Source organism: Nannobrachium achirus (genome assembly GCF_963921795.1).
Source record: "Nannobrachium achirus genome assembly, chromosome: 6".
NCBI classification, from domain to species: Eukaryota; Metazoa; Chordata; class Actinopteri; order Myctophiformes; family Myctophidae; genus Nannobrachium; species Nannobrachium achirus.
The window spans coordinates 26228949-26252622 of NC_137815.1; the positions used below are offsets into that span (position 1 = coordinate 26228949).

General features: G+C 44.2%; 1 protein-coding gene across 1 annotated transcript; it reads right to left on the reverse strand.

Moving 5' to 3' along the window:
- Positions 1-319: 319 nt before the first annotated feature.
- osgn1 (oxidative stress induced growth inhibitor 1) lies at positions 320-20533 on the reverse strand. The gene is made up of 9 exons (XM_080727282.1): positions 20420-20533; positions 10149-10211; positions 6920-7056; positions 6091-6282; positions 4886-4977; positions 4177-4370; positions 3310-3659; positions 2075-2473; positions 320-581 (listed from the first exon to the last, which is right to left on the reverse strand). The coding sequence occupies exons 2-9, from the start codon at positions 10204-10206 to the stop codon at positions 354-356; spliced, it is 1650 nt and encodes a 549-aa protein (XP_080583408.1). The 5' UTR covers positions 10207-10211; positions 20420-20533; the 3' UTR covers positions 320-353.
- Between the last annotated feature and the right edge of the window lie 3141 nt (positions 20534-23674).

A 23674-nucleotide genomic window follows, 5' to 3' on the forward strand; every position in this document is an offset into this window, starting at 1 on the left:
CCCTCCCTCTCTCTCTCTCTTCCTCTCTCTCTTTCTCTCCCTCTTTCTCTCTCTGGGTCTGTGTCCTTGTGACACAAAAGTCCTTGTCTTCTGAGTTGAGTTGGACTGATATGAACCCTTCTACAGACTACAGACGTCAGTAAAGCAGAGCCTTGTTGCTTGACCAAGTGAATATGGACTTCGGTTGAGGCCAGAAGTGCTTCTTGTCATACATCTGTTCAATAGAGCCCAGTCATTTCCACTTCCAGTGTGGATTGGGTGTCTAAGAGTCCAACAAGCTAAGATCGGAACATCGCGAGTCGTCGCGAGTCGTGTCAGTTTGTACCCGACGGATGGGAAGGGGGTGTCGGCAGCTACGAGTCCGAGACGCAAACCTCTGTCTGTCTGTCCGTCTGTCCGTCCACCCCGCTCAGCCATCTGTCGTCCTCTCGCAGCAGGGCGCCGCCCTGCTCTCGCTCCCGCCGCCGCTTCTTGGCGAGGTCGCTGGCGATCGCCAGCGCTCCGCCCTTCAGGAAGCGCACAAAGTTCTCCCCGACCAGCGGGCCCATGGCGTACAGGCCGGGGCCGTCCGCCGACACCACCTAGGAACCAAGCAAAAGGAAAAAGAATTAAACAGCGAAGGAGGCTTCGTGGGCAGGGCTAATGATGAATTTATAGCAGCAAATAATACATGTACTGGGTACATATGTAAACCAGTGGTTCACAACAGATTTGTGTATTAGATAAAATGTTTCAAAGAAATCTGGGTGAAGTGAGCAGTGCCTTTGATGAGTTAAGTTCATTAGGATATATGAACTAGAGGATCAATGTTAAATCCCTGTCCATTTATTTCAAGGCTGCTCAACAGCACCGCTGGGTGGCTGCAGCTGTTGTTGCCGTGCTCAAACAGGCCCATACAGACACATAGGGACAAACATGCTCGGTCACTTGTTGGAGCGGCTGGCACTGCTCAAATGTAAAAAAAAAATCCAAATGTTTCAAGTTGTGAATTACTTTTTAGGCGAATTGGTTTTGATTGATAGGTGATATTAGAGGGTTTTTATTAAGCAATATTACACAAGAGGGTGTTGGTTCGTGATTATTGTAACACCTCCGTAGGCAGCGCAGAAGTGTAATATTGCGATTATACAACAGTTGACCTTAAATTAAAAAAACACATCAACTTCATTTCATTGTAATTAAGATATTCGATAGAAATGTGTAATTTTTTTAATGCCACATTTAGCTACTATGTCCCTGAACTTCACATGAAAACTGCTAGCCTAGCCGCTAGCATAGGGTTGAGCTCTTCAGCTCTTTCACGACCAGCGTAGCTGATATCTTTGTTTGATGAAACCCGTGTGGTAATGCTCATTATTCGCACGGGTAGAGAGCTTTTTCAACCAATCAGATTGCTTCGTTGGAACTACCTGTTGTATGCTTATTTCATAGTTATTTATTTCTGTGTGTTGCACTTGCAACATTTGTTTGTTTAACACAGAGGACCACTTTTGAAATAGGTGTTTTAAGCAATGCTTTTACGTGCTATCCTTTAGCCTTGTGTCGCCGCGAGACAACATTTTAACTCTTATACTGCTTTGGACGTTCCTGTTCGCCCCAATTCTCAAGAGACCTCCGCGCCAATACGGCGCTCGTTCGCGTTCGTTCGTTTACCTTGTTGATGTCCTTAAGCTGATGAGGGGTCACGCCGCCGTGTACTGTAAACACATTTTCCGCGGTGATGGTGTAAAAAATCCATTATGCGTTAACATCAACGGAGACCAATTCACTTCCTTGTTGATTTCTCTGGCTGTGAGGCTCTGTGGCCAGTGACTGGTCTGAATGCACGGCAACACATAACAGGCAAATTCACATTCGTTCTCGCATGACGCCGCCCTCTGCTGCCTGGCAGACCAAAGTGCACTATTGCACAATCAAAAAATAAATAAATAAATAAATGTCTATCTATCTACTATAACGTCGCAAAGGTAAGCCGCTTTTTGATGGCACCAGACCCAATAAATAAATAAATAATCTGGCAGTAGGAGAGTTAATCCCGATAACAACAAATCACATCAAAAGTCACATATCATACCTCATAGGTCCAGGGGTCGACCTCCATGGGGTTGCGGCGGCAGGTGATTGGCTCGCCAGGGTCCGAGCCCAGCGGCCGGCCGTGGTCCGGCAGGAAGGCCAGGTCGGGCCGCGAGCCGATCAGCACCAGCGCCTTGGACACCTGCACCACGCTGCGCGCCCGCGCGCCGTCCACGGACTCCAGTACGCACTTGTGGTCGGGCCGGAAGGCCACCACGCGGTGCCGCGGGAAGCTGAGGTACCCAGGGTACGAGGAGGAGGAGGACGAAGGGGAGGCCAGGAGGGAGGAGGAGGAGGAGGAGGGAGGGGCGGAGTTTTGGTTGTGGTGGTTGTTGTGGGCGTGGCTCTCTGGCTGGAGAGGCGGGGTCTGGTGCTGCTGCTGGGTCATCATCTGGTGGACCTGTTAGAGAGACAGAGAGGTTATGCCACAGATATAAAAAGCTAGATGCCTCATTCACCTCTGCAGTTCATTGGAGCGACGTGCAAAGATTGTAGTCCGGGCTTCCTGGAAAAACTAAGGGACTGCTGCCAGTCAAGTGACTACTGGCCAATCACAGCGCGTCTTTTCTGGAACTTATCCAAGGACTACAATTGAATTCAACAGATAGTAAGGGAAAGTTAGCCGAGTGCTGGACCAGTCTGGGAACTAAATCATTACCAGTAACCTTTACACACCTCATATGCTCATATTGGCCATTTATTATTTTTCCCCCTTTAATTCCAGGCCCTCGGGATACCCCCCAACTATGATTGGCTCCCAAAAAGTTTGTCAAGGGAGTTGTGATTGAAACACAACTCCCTTGACAAACTTTTTGGGAGCCAATCATAGTTGGGGGTATCCCGAGGGCCTGGAATTAAAGGGGGAAAAATAATAAATGGCCAATATGAGCATATGAGGTGTGTAATTAGGGTGTTTGGGGGCTGCTGAATCCATTCCAACCATTAGTTATCAGTAAAAATGACTCCTTGGCCATAAAATAGGCCTAACTGGCTAAGGCTTAGCCAATCATGTCATTCGAGTTCAGCTGTGTCCTGTTAGTCCCTATGTTTTAAACCCACATCGGCTAATTTCACAATGGAACAGATCGAGTCAAACCAAATGTAATGCCAACTCCTACAATTCCAAGTGCTTGTGCAGGGTGGGGCGGGGGTCCCCACTTCAAATATGATTATTTGGGGGGTCGCAGCCTGAAAACGTTGAAGACCCATGCTCTAAAGCGGCAGCTGTGGTCTCACCTTGTGGTACTCGGGGTAGAGCAGCTTGGGCAGCTGGTTGAAGATGAGCGCCGGGTCGGCCACCGAGCGGCGGAAGGCGTGGTAGACGGGCGTGGCCAGGTGGTGGGCGGCCAGCACGGCGTCGGCCGCCGTCAGCCCCGCCCCCACCACCAGCACGGGCTCGGAGCGCGAGTCCAGCTGCCCGCCCGAGATGGCGGCCTCCAGCTCCCAGAAGGAGTGGCACACGTAGGGCAGCGTCTCGCCCTCCACGCCCAGGCGGGCCGGCACGTCGTGGGTGCCCGTGGCCAGCACCACGTTGTGGGCAAACAGCGTGAAGGGCACCCCCTCTTCCTCGTCCGACGAGCCTTGTTCTGGGTTGGAGGAGAGACGGAGAGAGTGACGTTAACGGTGGTGGAAAAAAGTACTCCAATGTTTTTACTTAATCCATTTAGGTCTGGGATTATTTGATACTTTAGCTATTGAATAATAGCAGATATACAAGCAGCGCGGCACCAAGTGCCGAGTTTGCCATTTAATTTTATTAATTTAATTAATTAGACTCTAAAACAATCCAACTTTGATCGCCGCTCCGCAGTTCCGATTTCACCTTATAAAAAAACGTCCAGTCTGGGACCGGAAACGGATCCATTGTGAGCTTGTATGCTATTTTCAAAAGATTGTTACACATTTGAAAACTTGAAACAGAATAATGAGGACTTTTACTTTTGTATAAATAGATTGGCTAAAATGTCTATATTTTAGTAAGTAAACTAAACTAACAAATCTATTTAACTATAGCCTACTGAAAGAGACGGTGTGACCACCGCTCAATAAAATGATGAACTATGATAACTTTGGTGTGTGCATGCGTGCGTTGTGTTTCCTTACCTGCCTCTCCCTCTCTGCGCTGCGTTCCCGTCACCCTCCAGCAGGGCGGCGAGCCCTCCTGGCTGCCCGGCTGTCTGGTGACAGAGGTGACGGTGGTTCCACACGCAAAGCTCTGCCCCAGGGACATCTGGGAAACGTAGTGCTGGTAGTAGGAGGCGATCTCTGCCGGGGTGGCGCGGTCGTTACGCACATTCCTGCAGGAGGAGGGGGTGGTTACTTTTATTTATTTAACGAAGTGTCGGAGAGTGTTTGTGCATGTGTGTGTACCGTACACGTGTGCTTTGCTCTGTGTTTCAATGCATCAGATCTGCTTACTTCTAGGCAAGGCTTGTGTGTCGTTTACTTGACATTAAGTGAATGATGCTAAATGACAATGGCTATTTTCGACGTGGTTGTTAAAAATGATCTTTACAAGCTTACCACACATCGCCTATTTTAATATAGATTAAGTATAAAATAGGGCTTCATTGGTTAACGAATGTTTCCTACTATTAATCAAAATCTACAAAGTAACTTACATAACTAAAGTTTGCAAGATTGTAAAAAAGCTATGATTTTTTTTTTATTTACCATTGAAAAATGTACATAATCAAGTAGAGTAATAGCGCTTCAAAACTGTGTGTGTGTGTGTGTGTGTGTGTGTGTGTGTGTGTGTGTGTGTGTGTGTGTGTGTGTGTGTGTGTGTGTGCGCGTGTGAGCGTGCACTGACCTGCGTTTCTCTCTCATCCACTCCTTCAGTTTCAGTCCAGGTAGCTCCATCCAGTTGGCCAGGCTCAATGTTAACATGGAACCCTCCATAGCCTAGACCACACACACACACACACACACACACACACACACACACACACACACACACACACACACACACACACACACACACACACACACACACACACACACACACACACACACACACACACACACACACACACACACACACACACACACACACACACACACACACACACACACACACACACACACTTAGAAATACACAAATCCTTCCCTGTATGTTGGTTGTAATGGTTGTGGTTGCGATAGTGACAGGTGGTGAACAGCCACTAGGGGGTGGTAAAGCATCAATCACACCCAGTAGGACTGCAAACCCCTGACTGTCTCTCTGAAAGGCTCTGTTTCCCAGGGTTACTTAACATAACTCCATGGCATTGTGAAGGACAGACTGTTCATGAGGCTAATGTTGTTTGTTTTTATAAGTTGAATATTTGCATATTCGAGATACCTACAATGGCATTGGTGCGTCCAGACTTTCTTACATTTTACACTTTAAGCATTTAGCAGACGCTCTTGATCCAGAGCGACTTACAATAAGCAAGATAATACATCAGTACATCAAATGGAAATAAATGGTAGGCAATCTAAGAAAACAATTAGACCAAGCTCATGTTCAGTAAAAACTTCTACAAATTATAATGTTAAAAAAAGGAAAAAAAGAATGATAGAACGAAAAAGCGATCTAAATTACTTCATGGTCATGGTTCTTGACTGGTGTGTGGCTCAAGTTGGTCTCTGACTTATGCAGAGGTCAATGAAGTAACAGCACGCCGCACACACACACACACACAGATGCATGCACGTAAGGCACTTTCCATTTTCCATGCATTCAAATGAACGCTAATTCATCCCGTATGTAAACATGATAATTATAAAAGAAAAGAAAAAAACGCCATTGAGGACATTTTTAACTCTAATCTTTGCTTCTGGGGGGGGGGGGTCCCTGGAACAAAACAATTTGAGATGGGGGGGGGGGGGGGAGGGGGTCTGCAGTCAAATACATATAATTCTAGAGGTCCTTGACACTTGAACCATTAGGATTTAGAGGAATTTTTTAAGGTCTTAACAAATTAACCATTGTGTGACAGGCATTGAACCGGGCGTCAGTGAAAGTGCACTTACATGCCAGGCTCCACCAGGGGGCCCCTTCCCCAGCACCAGGTGCGGGACGGCCCGCTCCGGCTCGTAGCGCCACTGCAGCGCGGAGGCGTGGTCAAAGCCGAAGTCGCTGTCGGGGAGCAGCAGCGAGTCGAAGAGCACCGCCACGGGGTTGGACGAGCGGCCCTCCAGGCCCTCACACAGGTACTCCAGGTCCTAACCACAGAGACAGGAAAGAGAGACAGACAAGAGTATCATTGTATCGTGTGTCAAACGCAGGCACGTGCACACATAGACATCACAGGGGGCTTGAGCCCCTTATATCCGTGTGCCCCCTCCAGACCATGAATGCAAGTAGTGAAAATAGCCGACCTCCAAGCTCACAATGCGTCACAGCACGACGCATTGTGAGCTTGGAGGTCACTTGGAGGTAAATGGTAAATGGTAAATGGTGCATTTATATAGCGCTTTTATCCAAAGCGCTTTACAATGTGCATTACATTCACCCCTTCACACACACATTCATGCACCGGTGGCGGTGGAAACCATGCAAGGCACCAACCAGCTCACCATGAGCAACTTGGGGTTCAGTGTCTTGCCCAAGGACACTTCGACATGTAGACAGGAGAAGCTGGGATTTGAACCGCCAACCCATGGATCATTGGCCAACCCACTCTACCCCCTGAGCTACAGCCGCCCCAGGTCAATTGTAACAGCTGAAATCAATAATATATCAGTATTCAGTGAAGGTTGGGGCCGCATGTGGCTCCCGGGCCGCCAGTAGTTGCCCATGTATGATTTAAAGTGTAAAAAGGTCCATGTTACATCATGTGTGAATGAGGTGTAGAGCTACCTGCTCTAGCAGGGACAGGTGTGGCTGTTCTTCCAGCTTGCTGTTGAGCAGGGCGTTGGGGTGGGCGGAGTCAGGACACAGGTAGGGGGTGTGGCCAGACAGCAGGTACGACAAGCAGATCCCCGACGGCCCGTTACCTAAGTAAAATTATCAATACTGCAATTTAGAAATACTCTGTTAAAAGTACAAGTCAAGAATACAAAATAAAAGTACATAAGTATTCACTTCAAAATGTACCAAAAGAAGAAGTACTTATTAGGCAGAATGTCTACAAATGTCTACAAAATATTTGAAAATAGCTCGAAAGTAGATCCGCTATTTTCAAATGGTCGAAATGTATATAGGGCTGAAGTTGTTAATGTAGGTTATATAATAATTATCAAAATCTACAAAGTAACTATAGTAGCGAAAGTCAAATAAATGTAGTGGAATAAAAGTATAATATTTGGATCCAAGATGTAGTGGAGTAGTCAGGCCTTAAATGACCGGGTTGTCACACACAGCCAAGAGGCTCAAATGTGACAAAAGATGAACTACTTTTCGAGCCAAATGAAGTTGGACGCCAAAAAAATGGTTGGAATGTGATGTTAGGAGCTGGGAAAGAGGAGCAGGTCCTGCACGTCTTTACCACAGAGTTGCATGACAGAAAGGCCCTGGCAGCTGAAAAATATATATCCTTTTCACCCAGTGTCAATTGCCTAAGCTGTAATCCTGGGCGCTGTGCTCCCTCTGCCACGCCTGGGGAGAGCCCCGAACTGAGCTCATGCTTCCTTCAGTGCATGAGGAGTGAGCAGGCCACTTCTTATCACCAGTGAGGAGATTCCCCGGTTGGACATAGCGCATGGAAGGAACACGTTATTCCAACCAGTTCCTTTCCCCGCCAGGGGGAGGCAGTATAGAGACCAGGATTACTGCATGTTTTTGTGAGGGTATCTACCCTAGGAGATACGGGGACTCGGGGAGAACATGCAAAGTTGCAAACTCCACACAGAAAGGCCCTTTTGCCAACCCCACCGAGGGTATGGGCATTGATGACACGGATGAGAGAACACAAGTTGCCAAAGGGCCTTTCTGTGTGGAGATTTTTTTTTTTTTTTACATAAATCTTCTCATCTGGGGGTCCCTGGCACGAAACATTTTCCGATGGGGATCCACAGCCAAATACATATCAATGTGGGGGTCCTCGGCATTAAACCGGTTGAGACCCACCACCAGAATGGAGACAGAACACAGTGTTCCGTGGCAGATCACATCAGATCAGAGGTAAAGCTGTGCTCAACGTGGGCTGAGCCGAGCGCCATGGAACATTTCCTATTGTTCAGGGTCCGTTTTAACAAGCTGCTTTGTTACCACATCAGCTCACTGGGCCAATAAACACCCAGTGTGACCATGCATGGAGCAATGGCAGCTTTCAGCCGGTCCCATGGAGAGGACAGAGGAGAACCATAATGTCACTTTATTGTGTTTTTTTTGGTTGAGTATTCTGAAGTGCAATAGGATGGTGAAACATCCAACTTGCTCAATGAAGAAGAGTGAAGGGTGGACCGATTTTTTGGGTTAGATGAGATCTGATTTTGGAGAGTCCTAGACCCCTGATTACCAATCCTTTTGAGACATATTTTCTCAATCAATTAAAAAAAAAAAAAGAGAGAAATGTGAAAGAATTTTGATTCGTTTCTATTTAACTTATGCAAAATATTTATTGAACCACTTCGGCCCTCAAAAATAGCTTAATATCTACAATGCCCAAAATAGGGGCACCAGATTTAAAGTGGTTAGAAATCGGGAAATATCGGCTGCATAATCGGACATAGGCTACCGATGTCATCAAAAAAGGCAAATAATCAAGCAAACCGATCAGTCAGTCTGTCTCTAATTCAAATAAACTCTGAAGTGCAACGTGATTTGCAGAGCAGACCTAAGACATCATCTATCAATTAAAACATTAATAAAAAATAAACATAAAACAAAAATAATCATTCGTGCCAGCCTTCTGCTGTGTTAACTTAACTCCCACATTGCAGAAATAAATCAAATGGACAATTACTGGTCTGTAACTTTAAAGTTATACCATGTAACTTTTTTTTATAAAACAAATCTTAAAATTGTCCTAACTGTTAAATCGCTAAAGCTAGGGCGGCCATATTTGTAGTCTCCCGTTTGTCTCTATACTCGGGTGAACGGTGAAGCATGGGTGAAGGAGTCTGTTTCTCCGGAATGCCTGAACGCACAGGAACCAGGGACCCCTCTAAAGATAGATCTCGGCGAGGTGGAGGCAGACGCGGGGGTGTCCGCGGCGAAAAACGGCCAAAAGACGCGGACGCGACCGAGGTTTGCTATAGAGCTACTGACCACTAGTTGAGCAACTTACACAGTATAGCTTTAAGAGCAGACAAATCAGTTCCATTTGCAAGCTCTTACAGGCAAACTGAAACGCTGTGTGAATTAGTTCCCTTTCTCACACTTTCAAGATCCTCCAACTCATGGGAGCCACACACTGAGCTGATAAGTAACTGTTGTTACAGTTCAGTTCAGGCCAGTTCAAGGACATGGAAAAATACCACAGCTGCAGTTTATAAGAATCACAAGATGTGTGTCATGACGATGATGACACAGGATGTCAGGGGTCATTGTGACCGGAAGGTCACCGGTTCACATCGTTACACCCAGCTGAGACGATCTGCGTCAGGGAAAACATAAATATAGGACAACAGGTTTTTGGACCTCCCTCGAGCAAGGCATCGAAAGGACAAATTGCTTGACAGTAGCTGCTTAACACATGGGCTGCTCAGGTTTATAACATTTCTAGCTGTTGCTGCTGCCGCCGTTCACTCACGCTTTATTTTGAAGAACCTCGGAAGCTTCGTACTTGAGTACTTGAGTAGAACTATGAAAGTGTTGGCCTCAAAATGTCATCGAAGTACCAAAAGTAAAAGTAAAAAATGTTTGAAAAAATAGCAGATATAGCTTGTAGATAAGCTATTTCTTTAGCAAATGTTCCGCCCAGAATAATGGATGTTTGGGATATTTTATTTATCGCAATAATATCGTAAATCACAATTTCTTTGGTCACAATAATCATGACATGATTTTTTCATATCCTCCCATGATCCCTAATGTGTGTGTGTGTGTGTGTGTGTGTGTGTGTGTGTGTGTGTGTGTGTGTGTGTGTGTGTGTGTGTGTGTGTGTGTGTGTGTGTGTGTGTGTGTGTGTGTGTGTGTGTCTTACCAATGATCACCACTGGCAGGATGTCCCCGGGGGAGATGTCTTTATCGTGAAGATCCATTATGACTGGAGAGAGACAAGAGAGAGAGATTTGATTAAATTCACTGCACCTGCTTCTACCACACACACACACACACACACACACACACACACTTAGAGTCACAGTTTCTGTAACAACAGTAATATAATACAGCTCTACAAAGTCATGTACACGCGCGCGTGCGTGCGTGTGTGTGTGTGTGGCAGAGTTAACAATTGACCAGTCCAGACAGGGTTCATGGGTCAGCCAGTACATTTCCATTCACATAGCCTTCACACACACACACCCACACACACACACACACACACACATAAATAGTGGTACAGTAGATATGCAAATTAAACAAACCCACATATACAGAAAGGAAGGAAACCTAGAGAGATATGAAGTGATGAAAGAAAGAAAGAAAAAAAAGAAAGAAAGAAAAAGAAAGAAAGAAAGAAAGAAAGAAAGAAAGAAAGAAAGAAAGAAAGAAAGAGGGGAGGCAAATGATGAAGAGAGAGAGAGAGAGACAGACAGAGACAGAAAGAGAGAGACAGGCACGTGATAAATGAGAATTCTGTTTTCGACGAACCGTCGTCATGGTCCGTGGCAACGGTCCAAACAATGGCGTGGTCCCATCGCCCATGGCAACCATCCAAACACTTCAACTGCTGCGCTGCGATAACAACCCACTGAACCCAGGCCTCACCGCTTCAGGAGTGGTCACGACGACAAGGTCACCGAAGGTCACACTGACCCACGTTACCACTGCTACCACGGCTTCAGGAGTGGTCATGACAAGGTCACCGAAGGTCACACTGACCCACATTACCACTGGTGGAAAGTATAACTATACATTTACTTAAGTACTGTTCTTAAGGACAATTTTGAGGTATTTGTACTTAACTTGAGTATTTCCAATACTTTTTCTTCTACTCCACTACATCTCGGATCCAAATATTGTACTTTAACTCCACTACATTTATTTGAAAGGTTTAGTTACAAGTTACTTTGCAGATATAAATTTAAATATTTTATTACACGGCTTGGTTGAATGCCTGTTTAACATGCTGTTTAGAGGTCTGTACACCTATCAATAAAGGCAGAAAAAGCCCCAAAGAATCTTTAAAAACACGCTGTTTAACGGAACGCAGCTCTGTCAACTGGGGTGTGCACATGCTTTTGTGCGTGTGTGTGTTTTCGTGTTCAGCGCGACCTGATGGTAGGGATGGGACGATAATCGATTATCGTTTATTGTGATAAAAGTCAATAATCGTATCGTGGACATTTAATTCATCGTGAAATTTTCCTCTGTCATGCACTGGGATCAATTCACCTTTTATTTGCCGAGCTGCATATCCGGTACCACTTAAACGCTCTATAATTGGTCAAACGGACCTAGAAATAACTCTTTGCTAAAACATAGCCGATCTACTACAAACTCACAACGCGACACATTGTGAGCTTGTAGATCTGCTATAGCAGGGGTCTTCAACAGGGGGTCCATTAGAGTTACTACAGGGGATCCTCCATTCCTTTGTGTGATAGAAACTTTTTTTTTACCTTTTTTATATTAACCACTTGAACCCTAAGTGTCCATATTCTGAGAACTTTAGCCAAAAATAGCCGATCTACAAGCTCACAGAGCTTGTAGATCGTCTATTTTTCTTGTAGATTGTCTCTTTCATCGCTATGGGTTGCAGGTATGAGTTGATATAATTCCCTTTTCACCTGCCGTAGGCCTGGAATAGCAGGGCTTACAGTACATAAAGGTCTGTCATCGTGACTGGAATGTTTTTTTTTCTTTTCTTTTTTTTAACATTATTTAACTGATCTCCATGATCCCAGCGGTTCTGCCTACAGTAATGTGCAGAATGTGTATACCGTTTAAGGTATTACGTACCTGCCATAACTGGTTCTTTGATTAGATGTCTGTCTGTCAGGTGCGTGCGTGCATGCGTGCGTGTGTGCGTACATGCATGTGTGTACAGTATAAATGGACACTGTGTACGGAACTTGTCAACTGAGGGTCCTTGGACTGAAAACGTTGAAGACCCCTGTGCTTCTCGCCCTTAGGGCGTACTTGTTGTGTGCATGCACTTGTGTACTCAAGTGTACTAATGGTTGACTTGACGACCAGACATCTCGTGTCTCTCAGCCTCATGACTGCCCAGAAACGCTGGGCCCTTGGGCACAGGAACTCTGAACTCCTGATTTGGTAGTTCTTATAAAAGTACAAGACAGCGCTTACTTATTTAATGTAGCTCATTTTGGTACATTATGGATGTTTAGTCCTCAAAGTGTACTGACCCACATTAACCATCCCATCCTTAGTGTGTCAGACACAAGACAAGCAGGCTGCCTAGACACATCACATTCAACCTGTGTGTGTGTGTGCGTGTGTGTGTGTGTGTGTGTGTGTGTGTGTGTGTGTGTGTGTGTGTGTGTGTGTGTGTGTGTGTGTGTGTGTGTGTGTGTGTGTGTGTAAAAATAGAGATAGAATTAGGCCAGCGTAGACTAGTAGACATGCATTAGTGTTACACTTCAAGGCCCACCGACAGTAAAGGCACAATGGAATAGTTTTTGTGTGCGTGTGTGTACTGTATGTGTGTGTGTGTGTGTGTGTGTGTGTGTGTGTGTGTGTGTGTGTGTGTGTGTGTGTGTGTGTGTGTGTGTGTGTGTGTGTGTGTGTGTGTGTGTGTGTGTGTGTGTGTGTGTGTGTGCGCACACGCAGTGCGGGTCGGCATGTCTGGGCTAACCGCCAACATGCTGCTGTTATGTAATCAACTCTCTCTCTCCCCGCCCCTCCCTCGCCCGCTATCGCCCTCCACTGCACTCTCTCCCTCTCTCTCTCTCTCTCTCCCCCTACTACTCCCTCTGTGAGTCATTCATTCTTCCTGTAACTCTCTCATTATCAATCCTTTTCTTTCCTTTCTTTTCCTCACTTTTTCCCTCTCTTTCATCATTCGTTCCCCTCTGGTATTTAACCCTCCGTCTCTCTTTCTCTCTCTCCATCTCCCTCCATTTTCTTTGTGTCCAATTGTTCCTCTTTTCTCTCTCTCCCTCTCTTTCCCTCGTTGTCTCTCTCACAAACTTTCAGTCTGAGGCCCAGATTGCATCAGGGCTGCAGCTATTGACCATTTTCCAAAGATAATTTCTCATACAATCAAATACAAAACCTGTGGCAGCCCTGTGTTTGGTAAACAGTGCTCTTATGACATGAGCTGAGAGATGCTTATCCAGAGAGGGCCGAACCCTGCTGTCACCACACTGATGTTTATCCAGCTGTGGGGACGGGTGCATGCAGTGCACCATGGATGACTGCATGACTCCTGATGCCAACAACACCAGGGTTCACACAAAGCACACAGCTCGCACCCGATACCTACATTATCACCCCTTAGTATGGGTCCGTTATCACCGTTGTCATCCCTTAGCTAAGGCTGATAGACCGGTTATCACCCATGGTCTTGTCACTGCAATGTGCATGTGTCATCACACGTTCAGGGGAATAAAAAGGACACTCTGGAAGACGAGATGATGCATCTCAAGGGTTTTATCCTCCAATAAATTTCCAAATAAAACATAAAATAAAAAAAGTCATACCCACGCTGGGATTTCGAGACCACCAGGTTGGGATTACTAGCCATGCCATCTATTTCTTGCTTCAAATGTTTTCAAAAAACTTTCCTGAGAGCAACGTTTAGTCGTAAATTACACTGTGTGTTTGTTTACATGGCAGTCATGTTGGATATAGCATATAGAATTCAAGCCGCGCAGCAGGTGCTCTGAGTCTTTAATTAGATATCGGTCTGTCATTATTCCTAAATAACACCCCGCCGAATTCACTCAAGCATTCAACCAAGCCGTGTAATAAAGTGCATTAAGGCATATAATAAGGCTTATTAGCCATGGTTCCCTTAATTGGCATTTCAAAACATGGACGATATATTGACCAAACCAAAATATGGGCCGGCTCGACAAAGGACCGATGACTCTTAGAAGATAGCTCACTGCAATGAGATAAGATAAGCATTTAATGACCCCCACGGAGGAAATGCAGGTGTCATACATGCGTCCCTGTTAGCACATCACGTCTTTGATTTATTAATTTTTTTATGGAGTGTATTGTCTCACGCTGACTACTGTTTACAAACGGATATAGCCTCTTCAGGGTCAATAAAGCATGAGTAAGCATCTGCCTCTCTTTTGTATTTATTGATCATTTTGCTCCCATTGCTCTCCTTATCTTCCGTTTCTCCGTTTCTCTGCGTCCATCATCATGACTAGGCACTTTGTTCATGCTGACTCGCCCTGCCCTGAGCGTGTGCAGTGTGTGTTTCTGAGAGTGTGTGTGCATGCGTGCCTGACGACTGTACAGTGTGTGTGTGCGTGACTCAGCTGAATCACTGACCTCCAGTCATTGTCTCTTTCATCACTATGGGTTGCAGGTATGAGTTGATATAATTCCCTTTTCACCTGCTGCAGGCCTATTAGACCAAGCCTACATTACATAAAGGTCTGTCATCGTGACTGGAATGTTTGTTTTTTTCTTTTCTTTTTTTGAATATTATTTAACTGATATCGTGATCCCAGTGGTTCTGCCTGCGGTAATGTGCAGAATGTGTACATACAGTTTAAGGTATTACGTATACCTGCCATAACTGGTTCTTTGATTAGATGTCTGTCTGTCAGGTGTGTGTGCGCGTGCGTGCGTGCGTGTGTGCGTACGTGCATGTGTGTGTAAATGGACACCGTGTACGGAACCTGTGAAGTGTCAACGATCACAATAGAAGAAAGGATGAACCGAGAGACATTTAGACGGATGAAAGGGAAGGACAAATACTTCAAATACCGTATGTAGGCTACTTAAGTATAGTACTCAAGTAAATATGCTGTACCGAATGTGGCATTGAAAGAAAGAAAGAAAGAAAGAAAGAAAGAAAGAAAGAAAGAAAGAAAGAAAGAAAGAAAGAAAGAAAGAAAGAAAGAAAGAAAGAAAGAAAGAAAGAGCTATGGTAAGCTAAAAAGCAGACGGGAGGAGAGAGATGGAACATAAACTTAGAAGAGAAATATCATTTCTATCCTCTCATCTCTCCATATTTCAACTTGTTTAATGCTTTTTCTCCCGTAAATGAATGCCCTACTGGCCTACTTCATCATACAAGAGTGTCACACGAAAGAAGTGAAAATAGCCGATTCACAAGATCCGCTATTTTCAGTAATATAAAAAGGAACACTTTCCACCTGACAGCATCGACATGGAAACGAGAGACGGACAGACAAGGATGTGCAGAGTCATTGTTGTCAGAGGGTTTTTAGTGGCAAAGCACCTGACAGAGTGTGTTTGCTTACTAATTGCATTATACACTCACTCTCACACACACACACGCATGCACACACGCACGCACGCACACACGCACGCACGCACGCACGCACACATATATAATCTCGGCTTGGCAACAACAACAACAAAAAATAACTATATCCTGTCTCCAAGAAATCGGCTGCTTCAGATTGAAATGCGACCATGTCACACCCATCTTTGCTGCTCTCCACACTGGCTTCAGAATTGATAGATTTTACTGATTTACTGTTTAAAGCCCTGGAAGACACTTGAGAGGTTGTATTATTGATGTCTGTCGCGTGGAAATCTTGTATGTCCAAAACATGTTTTTAAATCAGGAAATGGAAAACCCACAGATAGCTACAGTTAACCACTTTTGCATCTACTTTCACACGTTCTCAGAAATAGCACACATAGTAAAAACCTAGGTTTCCCCCACCAAATAGCACATTCTTTTGAACTTTCGAGCACCCAGACTTTTTCCTTTCTCTGGCATAATGACTAAATTGGGGCTAAAAAGGGGTAAAGAGGAAACAAACAAAGAAGAAAGATTTAGGTTACTGAGAGGTTAGGGTTGTTAGGTTATGTGTGCGGTTGGACCAATGGCCCTTGGTAATAAAAGGCCATTGGACTAAGAAGGGCATGACACTGCTGATTTTATCTCTGTTATTATATATTTTAATTAATGTTATCTTATCTTCTGATGCGACTTTGCTGTTTTATCTCTTTATGGTGTCTTGCAGCACTTTCCTTTTTTTACCTGTTATGTAAAGCACTTGGTAACTCCGTTTGGAAACGCGCTCTACAAAAACCAAATCCTCATCGTACTTAAACTGCCCCGGACACATCTGTGGCTAATGTAATTGGACCCATGACAATAAGGTTTGCACTCAAGCATGTTGCACTTTCAGCCAGGTAGCTTAGATTTTTAACATGGATTTATTTATTTTATTCATGCAGCTTAGTTTTTAACACAGCTCACATTTAACGCTGAGTTTTAACATCTTACTCTTGAGACCAGGGACGTGCAGAGAAAGTTAAAGAAGCAGGGGCTGAAATTTGTAAAATGGCCTTTTGGTGAAAATATCGAAAATAGCAGACCTCCAAGCTCACAACGGCTATTTTCGGTGCTACACCAAATTAAGCATAATCAAGATAATCCTGGAGGTGTGGCGTAACACAAGATGCTGCATACAAATTCAGGAGAGTTTGGACAAGGCAATTCTGTTGAATTCTGCCTTCAGGTATGGCATGGAAAGAGGGTATTTGCATTTCTTTCACCATAGTAAAAAACGCATTCATGGTCTGGAGAGGACACTTTGTACAGACTGATAAAAGGCCAGGGGCTCAAGCCCCCTTTCATGTCTATGTGTGCACGTACCTGCTTGAAACTGTGTTGGTTTTTATTGTGCACAGTGAATTTCATGTGCCTTTTACTTTGTAATTAGTAATTGCTAACAAATAAAGTTGAACCTTGAACCAGCTGGTCTCCATTCATTATGCAGTATACAAAACGTCATCCAGATTCACTTCTAAATATTTACAAGTACCCACCTTTCTAAGACACACACGCAGAGCCACACACGTATTATAACACACAGTGTGTGTTCATATACTGTTATGACATACAGTACGCAGCCCCGACCGCGCGCCCTTGCATACCATACTGCTATGACATAATCTACACTCTCAAGCTCTCTCAAACACACACACACTGCGCTCAGTGCGCTGGTATGATGTAACACATTCAATAGGAGCTGCCAGCAGCAGCAGCATATGGATTATGCGCATTATAACTCACATCACAGAATTACAACACTATACACATAACAAGCACATGCACAGATTATGTGGGTGTTAGAAGTTAGTGTAGTGCTGCTATAATAAGAATTCTGTAATTAGTCTGGTTAACCACACTATCCGACTTTATTCTTGCTTTCCATCTTTCCGGATAAACTTTATTTTGCCGTGCTACTCCTCCCACAGTTTTGGTGGCACACACTTGGGCCATACAGTATATCAAATCGACTGGCTAAGAGATAGATTATAGTTTAATTGATATGAATTCATCTTTCTCTACTGACAGTAATTAAGTTAAGCCTGATTTATACGTTGTGTTCCGGTGTGGTGCTCTGTAGCAGATCTGCCTGTCCGTTCAAGCTAAAGAATATAATACACTTGGCATTTAGAAAGGAATGGGGGTGTGGCACGAGTCAATCCTTTTCTGATCCTATAGACAGGAAAGGATAATAGGAATTATTCACGTCACCAAGTTGCTGCAGTTACAGTCTATACAATCATATAGAATCATGCAGCATTAGACATTCTGTATGTGTTTGGCGTTCTGTATGTGTTTAACCCTTACCCACCACACCCCTTGTTAAGCACCACACCTGAGTCTTGTTTCAGTGATTGATTGATTTGATTGTGTAGGCCTATTTAAACCCACTTTTCTTGTTCAGTTGTTGCCAAATCCTTGACAGTGTAATACAACTTGTGTCGCTTCACTTACTAGTGATCACATAAGGTTTTTGAAGGTACTTTGTAACTGCGCAACTTAAGCTTACTTTTGAAAGAAAGAAAACAGTGATTATTTAAGAAAAATAATTGGAGGGGGCTTTTTGTACTGTCTTCGGGGCGTTTTGACTTTTTGGATTTTATATAATCCTCCAAAGTTTGCAGGATTGGTCCATTTTGAACAAAATGCCTCAAATCATGAACACAGCATGCAATTTCCATGAAATTGTGCACGCACATTCCCACTAGGTCGTAGAACTAACGCCACCCTTTTCACATTGGCCTGTTATAGCGCCACCAGCAGGTTGACTTTAGCTTAACACATTTTTGGAAAACAATTGTCTCAAATCATGAACGCAGCGTCCGATTGCAGTGAAAGGCCGAAGTAGTCATGGCACCCTTTTCACACTGGCCTATTATAGCTCCACCAGGAGGCCACAATAACCTAACCCGACCTGGCGGAGACCTGTGCTCGGAAGAGCACTGCTTCTAGTTGCTTCTACTTTGATTCCAGCCCCCACGCAGATTACATTGCATGAATGCTAGGGGGGGAATCATCTGACAAAATAACACAACAAACACACCCTCTGTAGAATGTGAGACAGCAAGGCTGCGAGCCTGCGACCCATCCACCCGCACCCTGTGTTGTTATTAAACATGATAAGAAAGAAAGAACATGCTTTATATTATCACTGCCGCCAAAGTGTCCTTCTGGCCATAAGTAGGCCACTCTGTAACACCAGCAGCCCCAGCATGCTAACAGGATTGACAGGGTTAATAACCAGATTGACCCGCTGAATAACTTTTGCATACTCACTTACCATCTGAGACGTCCCACATACATTCTACGCATATTCCAGGCAACCGCATGAGTAGGGCTGTCACTATTATGACATTTTAGACGATTTATTGTCTCACGTAATTGCGATTAGACGATTATGTAGCCTAATAATTGTGACAGGCCTATGCATGACTTGCACTCCATTGTACTCAATTTATCAGTGATATTACAATGTTAAAGTAGCCTACTATTACTTTTGCTACTGCCCCCCCACCCCCCAATAATTAGTGTTCAGAACAGAGCTATCATAGACTACAAGCTAACAACGTGATGCATTACACAACGTGTGCTCATACAGACAGACAGACAGACAGACAGACAGACAGACAGACAGACAGACAGACAGACAGACAGACAGACAGACAGACAGATTTGTTTACATTATGTTTTTGCATAGTATTGCATATTTGTCTGTCATTAAATGTGTTGATGAATTGAATACAAAGGACCCCAATGGAAAGAAGCCATAATGCTTTCTTGGGTTCAATCCTTTTAGCATCCTTTTGTATAGAAATGAAGGCTACTTTCTGTGATTTTTTTTCTTCTTTTTTTGCAAACTGTTAATAAAGTATATTCAAGCAATCAAACAGACTGACAGGCAGACAGACAGACAGACAGACAGACAGACAGACAGACAGACAGACAGACAGACAGACAGACAGACAGACAGACAGACAGACAGACAAGATCCAGACAGCTCTTGAGTACATGGAGTTCACACACAATGAGAGAGAGAGAGGGGGGGGGGGGGGGGTAGGTACAGTAAGTACAGGCAGTAACCCTGAACCCATAACCCACTAGTATGCTAACCCACTTCTTATGGTTTGGTGGGCTGCCTGTCACTCAGGACCCCGTCGGTCCAATCACGAGCGACCGGGCAGAACCAGCCTACCAGAGCAGAGCCTGGACCCGCCCCCCTCAGCATAGCCGGACAACGTTACGTTTCCCTCTGTCTGTCTGTCTGTTGCAACAGAACCGGCGAATTGCACACACACGCACGCACGCACACACACACACACACACACACACACACACACACACACACACACACACACACACACACACACGCACACACGCACACGCACACGCACACAGAACAATGCGAGCCGATCCACCGCTATAACACATGCATAACACCGACACATGATCAGCAGCACTGTGCATTGCTTGCACACACAGCCGGCTAATATAGCGGCAGTGCAACTATTATGGAACCATATATATAAGTAGACACACTCATTCATCACGATGACTCAATCAATCCTGATTTGCGGTAAATGAGCATGCACGCGCACACACACGCACGCACACACACACACACACACACACACACACACACACACACACACACACACACACACACACACACACACACACACACACACACACACACACACACACACACACACACACACACACACACACACACACACACACACACACACACACACACACACACACACACACACACACACACACACACACACACACACCATGCAGTTGCCATCATCATCATCATCATCACATCGCGTCATGCATCGACTCACCGGTATCTTTGTGAGTAGCGGCCAGATCGCCGGAGGTCCGCTCGATCGCTCCTCAGATCAGTCAGCTGATTATGGTTTATTTATTATCTTCCAATAGACGGGGAAACAAAATGCTTGTTCTCCTCCTCTCTCTCTGTCCAGCTGCGATCTCAGTGTGTCATAATGCTGATCTGCTTTCTTCCGCACATGTGTTGGTCGGTGGTTGATCGTCTATGGCTGCAGGCAGAGTCAGACTGAGAGAACTGCAGGAGCATTGAAGTCAGTCAGATCGGTTCCCTACTACACCATGCAACCTTTTATAATACCAAACCTGACGTCTGAGGCCGTCCACCAATGGCAACCGTTCACGCCGCGTGACGCGGTGTACGTACGCGGCGTGTTTGACGCCCCTGCCGTTATACCGTGGCCCCCTAGCTGCTACAGCCCTGTACCACAGCAGCTGTAATTTTCCAAGTCCAACACACAACGCAATCTTGCCTGCACAGCACAGCAGACACACACACGCACACGCACACCAAAGTATAAATATTAACAGACCCAAAGGACCCCTGGGGGTCCTTATTCCCCGGATTCTATTCTATTCTAATCTATTATATTATATTATATTATATTATATTATATTATATTATATTATATTATATTATATTATATTAGGCTATATTAGGCTATATTATATTATGTGCTGCTGTATTGTATTACATTCTATTTATGTTTCTGTATTCTATTATTTTCTCTTTCTTGTTATACAATATTATGTTTTAACTACCATGTAGGTCTAATATATAGGCCTATTATATGTGTGTCAATTATTTTGTTGTTGTTAGTGCTATTATTATTATTAGCCTATAATGATTGATTGAATATTTCATTAACAGCTTGCAAAAAATACAGACGCACAGACTATACAATGGTTGGATAAGACAAAACGTCTGGGGGGCTTTGTTTCCAACAGTCCTGTTGTGTTATTATTATAATTTATTTAGAAAGTAGGCCTAAGACATCACACCTTCACAGTTTTATTGATGGTTAATAGTTAGGGCTTTATTTCTTGTTAAAAATGCATTCAACTTTAGCCTCTTGGTCTTATTCAAGCTTTTACCCAACTCATGTCTATGCATGGCTCTGGTGTCAGTTGTGTGTGAGCGCTGCTATGGCGTAAGAGGTACCGCGGTGACTGCTGTGATGTTTTTATCATCGCTCCATGCTGATTGGATGATGTGCTGTAAAGGACCAATCCGTGAGCAGCAGTACAAGTTGCATGAATATGTAAGCATTAAACAAACGACGCCATGCGAGAGACACGTGAATGTGATAGGGGTTTAAAGAGATCATAGTGAGTCATATACCAATCATATTGTTAGGCCTATATCCTAATCCTCAATCAAATTAATTAAATTGTCTAATATTAGCCTATTGTTTGTGCACAGCTATAAAATATTAAATTAGACATTTTACACACCATGGTGGAAAGCAACTTTAGCTTTTGACTCCATTAATACTGAAGGGACCCCCAGGACCAAAAACAAGGCATAATTAATTAACCACTTATTTAAAAAATAGTGAAAATAGCAGTTTGTTGAGATGATAATTATCACAATGCATTGCACTGTGAGCCTGTGCTGCTATTTTACTTTAGAACTGACTTTAGAGTGGATAATCCTGTTACAGAACAGAACAAACACACCTTCAGAGAATATGTAAAAGTTATTGACTGACTGACATCTATATTGAAAAATGCACATGCGTAACACAGGCAGAAATATGTACAGTATGTCTATTAAAGGCCCCACTTTCTAGGAATCTACTTACCCATTTTCATGGTGTCTGTATTTTGGGCGACATAATACAGACATAACATTATAGACAACTGATCACAATCTGACCCTTTGTGAGATTGTAGATCTGCTATTTTAGCAGTTTCACTGTGCTTCCCTGTCATTCTATGAAGTATCATGTATTAATTTGTTTTACAAATGGCATATCATTACCAGATAGCTGATATACAGTATTTGTACACATCTGTCAAAAGAATAAAACACAAAGCACGGGAGCTTATCATTTCCATTGTGGTCCTTAGCTCATGCGTAGCATGACGCATGCTATCAGTGTGACAAAAGGTCAGTGAAGTAACAATACCACAATACAATACAATTACAAGTAAACACCCTCTATTCAACATTTTACTCAAGTAAGAGTTCAAATTAAGGTGTTGGAATCAATATCCAAAGTAAAAGTACTCATGATGCAACTACAGTATGGTAGCCTGGCTCCAGCCCATAGACCCGCCCACTCTCTGAACGGACTCAATTTGTATAGAAAACCTTTCTAAAACAGCTGATCTTCAAGATCAAACATGGCCGAATGTGTCAGGCATTTGAGGGCACTGTGAGCTAGATATGCTATGTTCATTAGCCTATCCACCTGTTTTCCGCAAGACTTTGCTGTAGCATTATCTGCAGGACACTTCCGGTTAACAGCAGACATACAAGCTCACGTCGCGTCGCAGATGCAACCGTTGTGAGCTTGTAGATCACACTCGGCTGCGACGCCGGCAATGCAGCTCGCCTTCTGCGCAATGCACGATGGGATGTTGGAAAGTTGTGGATAGGGCTTGATTGGTTAATGTATGTTTTGTAATAACAATAGTAACGTGTAACTACATTTTTCAAATAGTCAGGGAAAAAAAGAGTAATTGAAGTTTGCCTCTGAGATTGTGGAGTGGAAGTATAACGATCAAAGATTGTACGCAAGTACAATACTTGACTTGAGTAAACTGAGTGGTAACTTGAGTAATTAAAGGCTACTTAGTTACTTTCCACACTTCTTTAGTGTTACAAGAGGTCAGTTGTGAGCAGCAGTGGGGTGTGAAACACAACACACACACAGTGAGACACATCAATAATGGAAAGGGAAACACACGACCAGGGCTTTATGTTTTGTTGTCTACGAGTATAGGGTTGCCAACCGGCCCTTGAAATACGGGAATTGGCCTCTTATTGAAGCAAAAAGTTAATATGAGAAAGGAACAATTGTGTACTTCCTTAGCTGTAGCTATATATGTTTGCATGTGTGTGTGTGTGTGTGTGTGTGTGTGTGTGTGTGTGCGCACGTGCGTGCGTGCGTGTGTGTGTGTGTACAGCATGCACATGAGCAGCATTTCTCAAACAAAAGAGCAAGTGATCAAGCAAAGAGACAATTATTTTCCTTTTTTGTTTATGTTTTGTGGCCATGTCCACATTTAACGCTCAGCGGCCC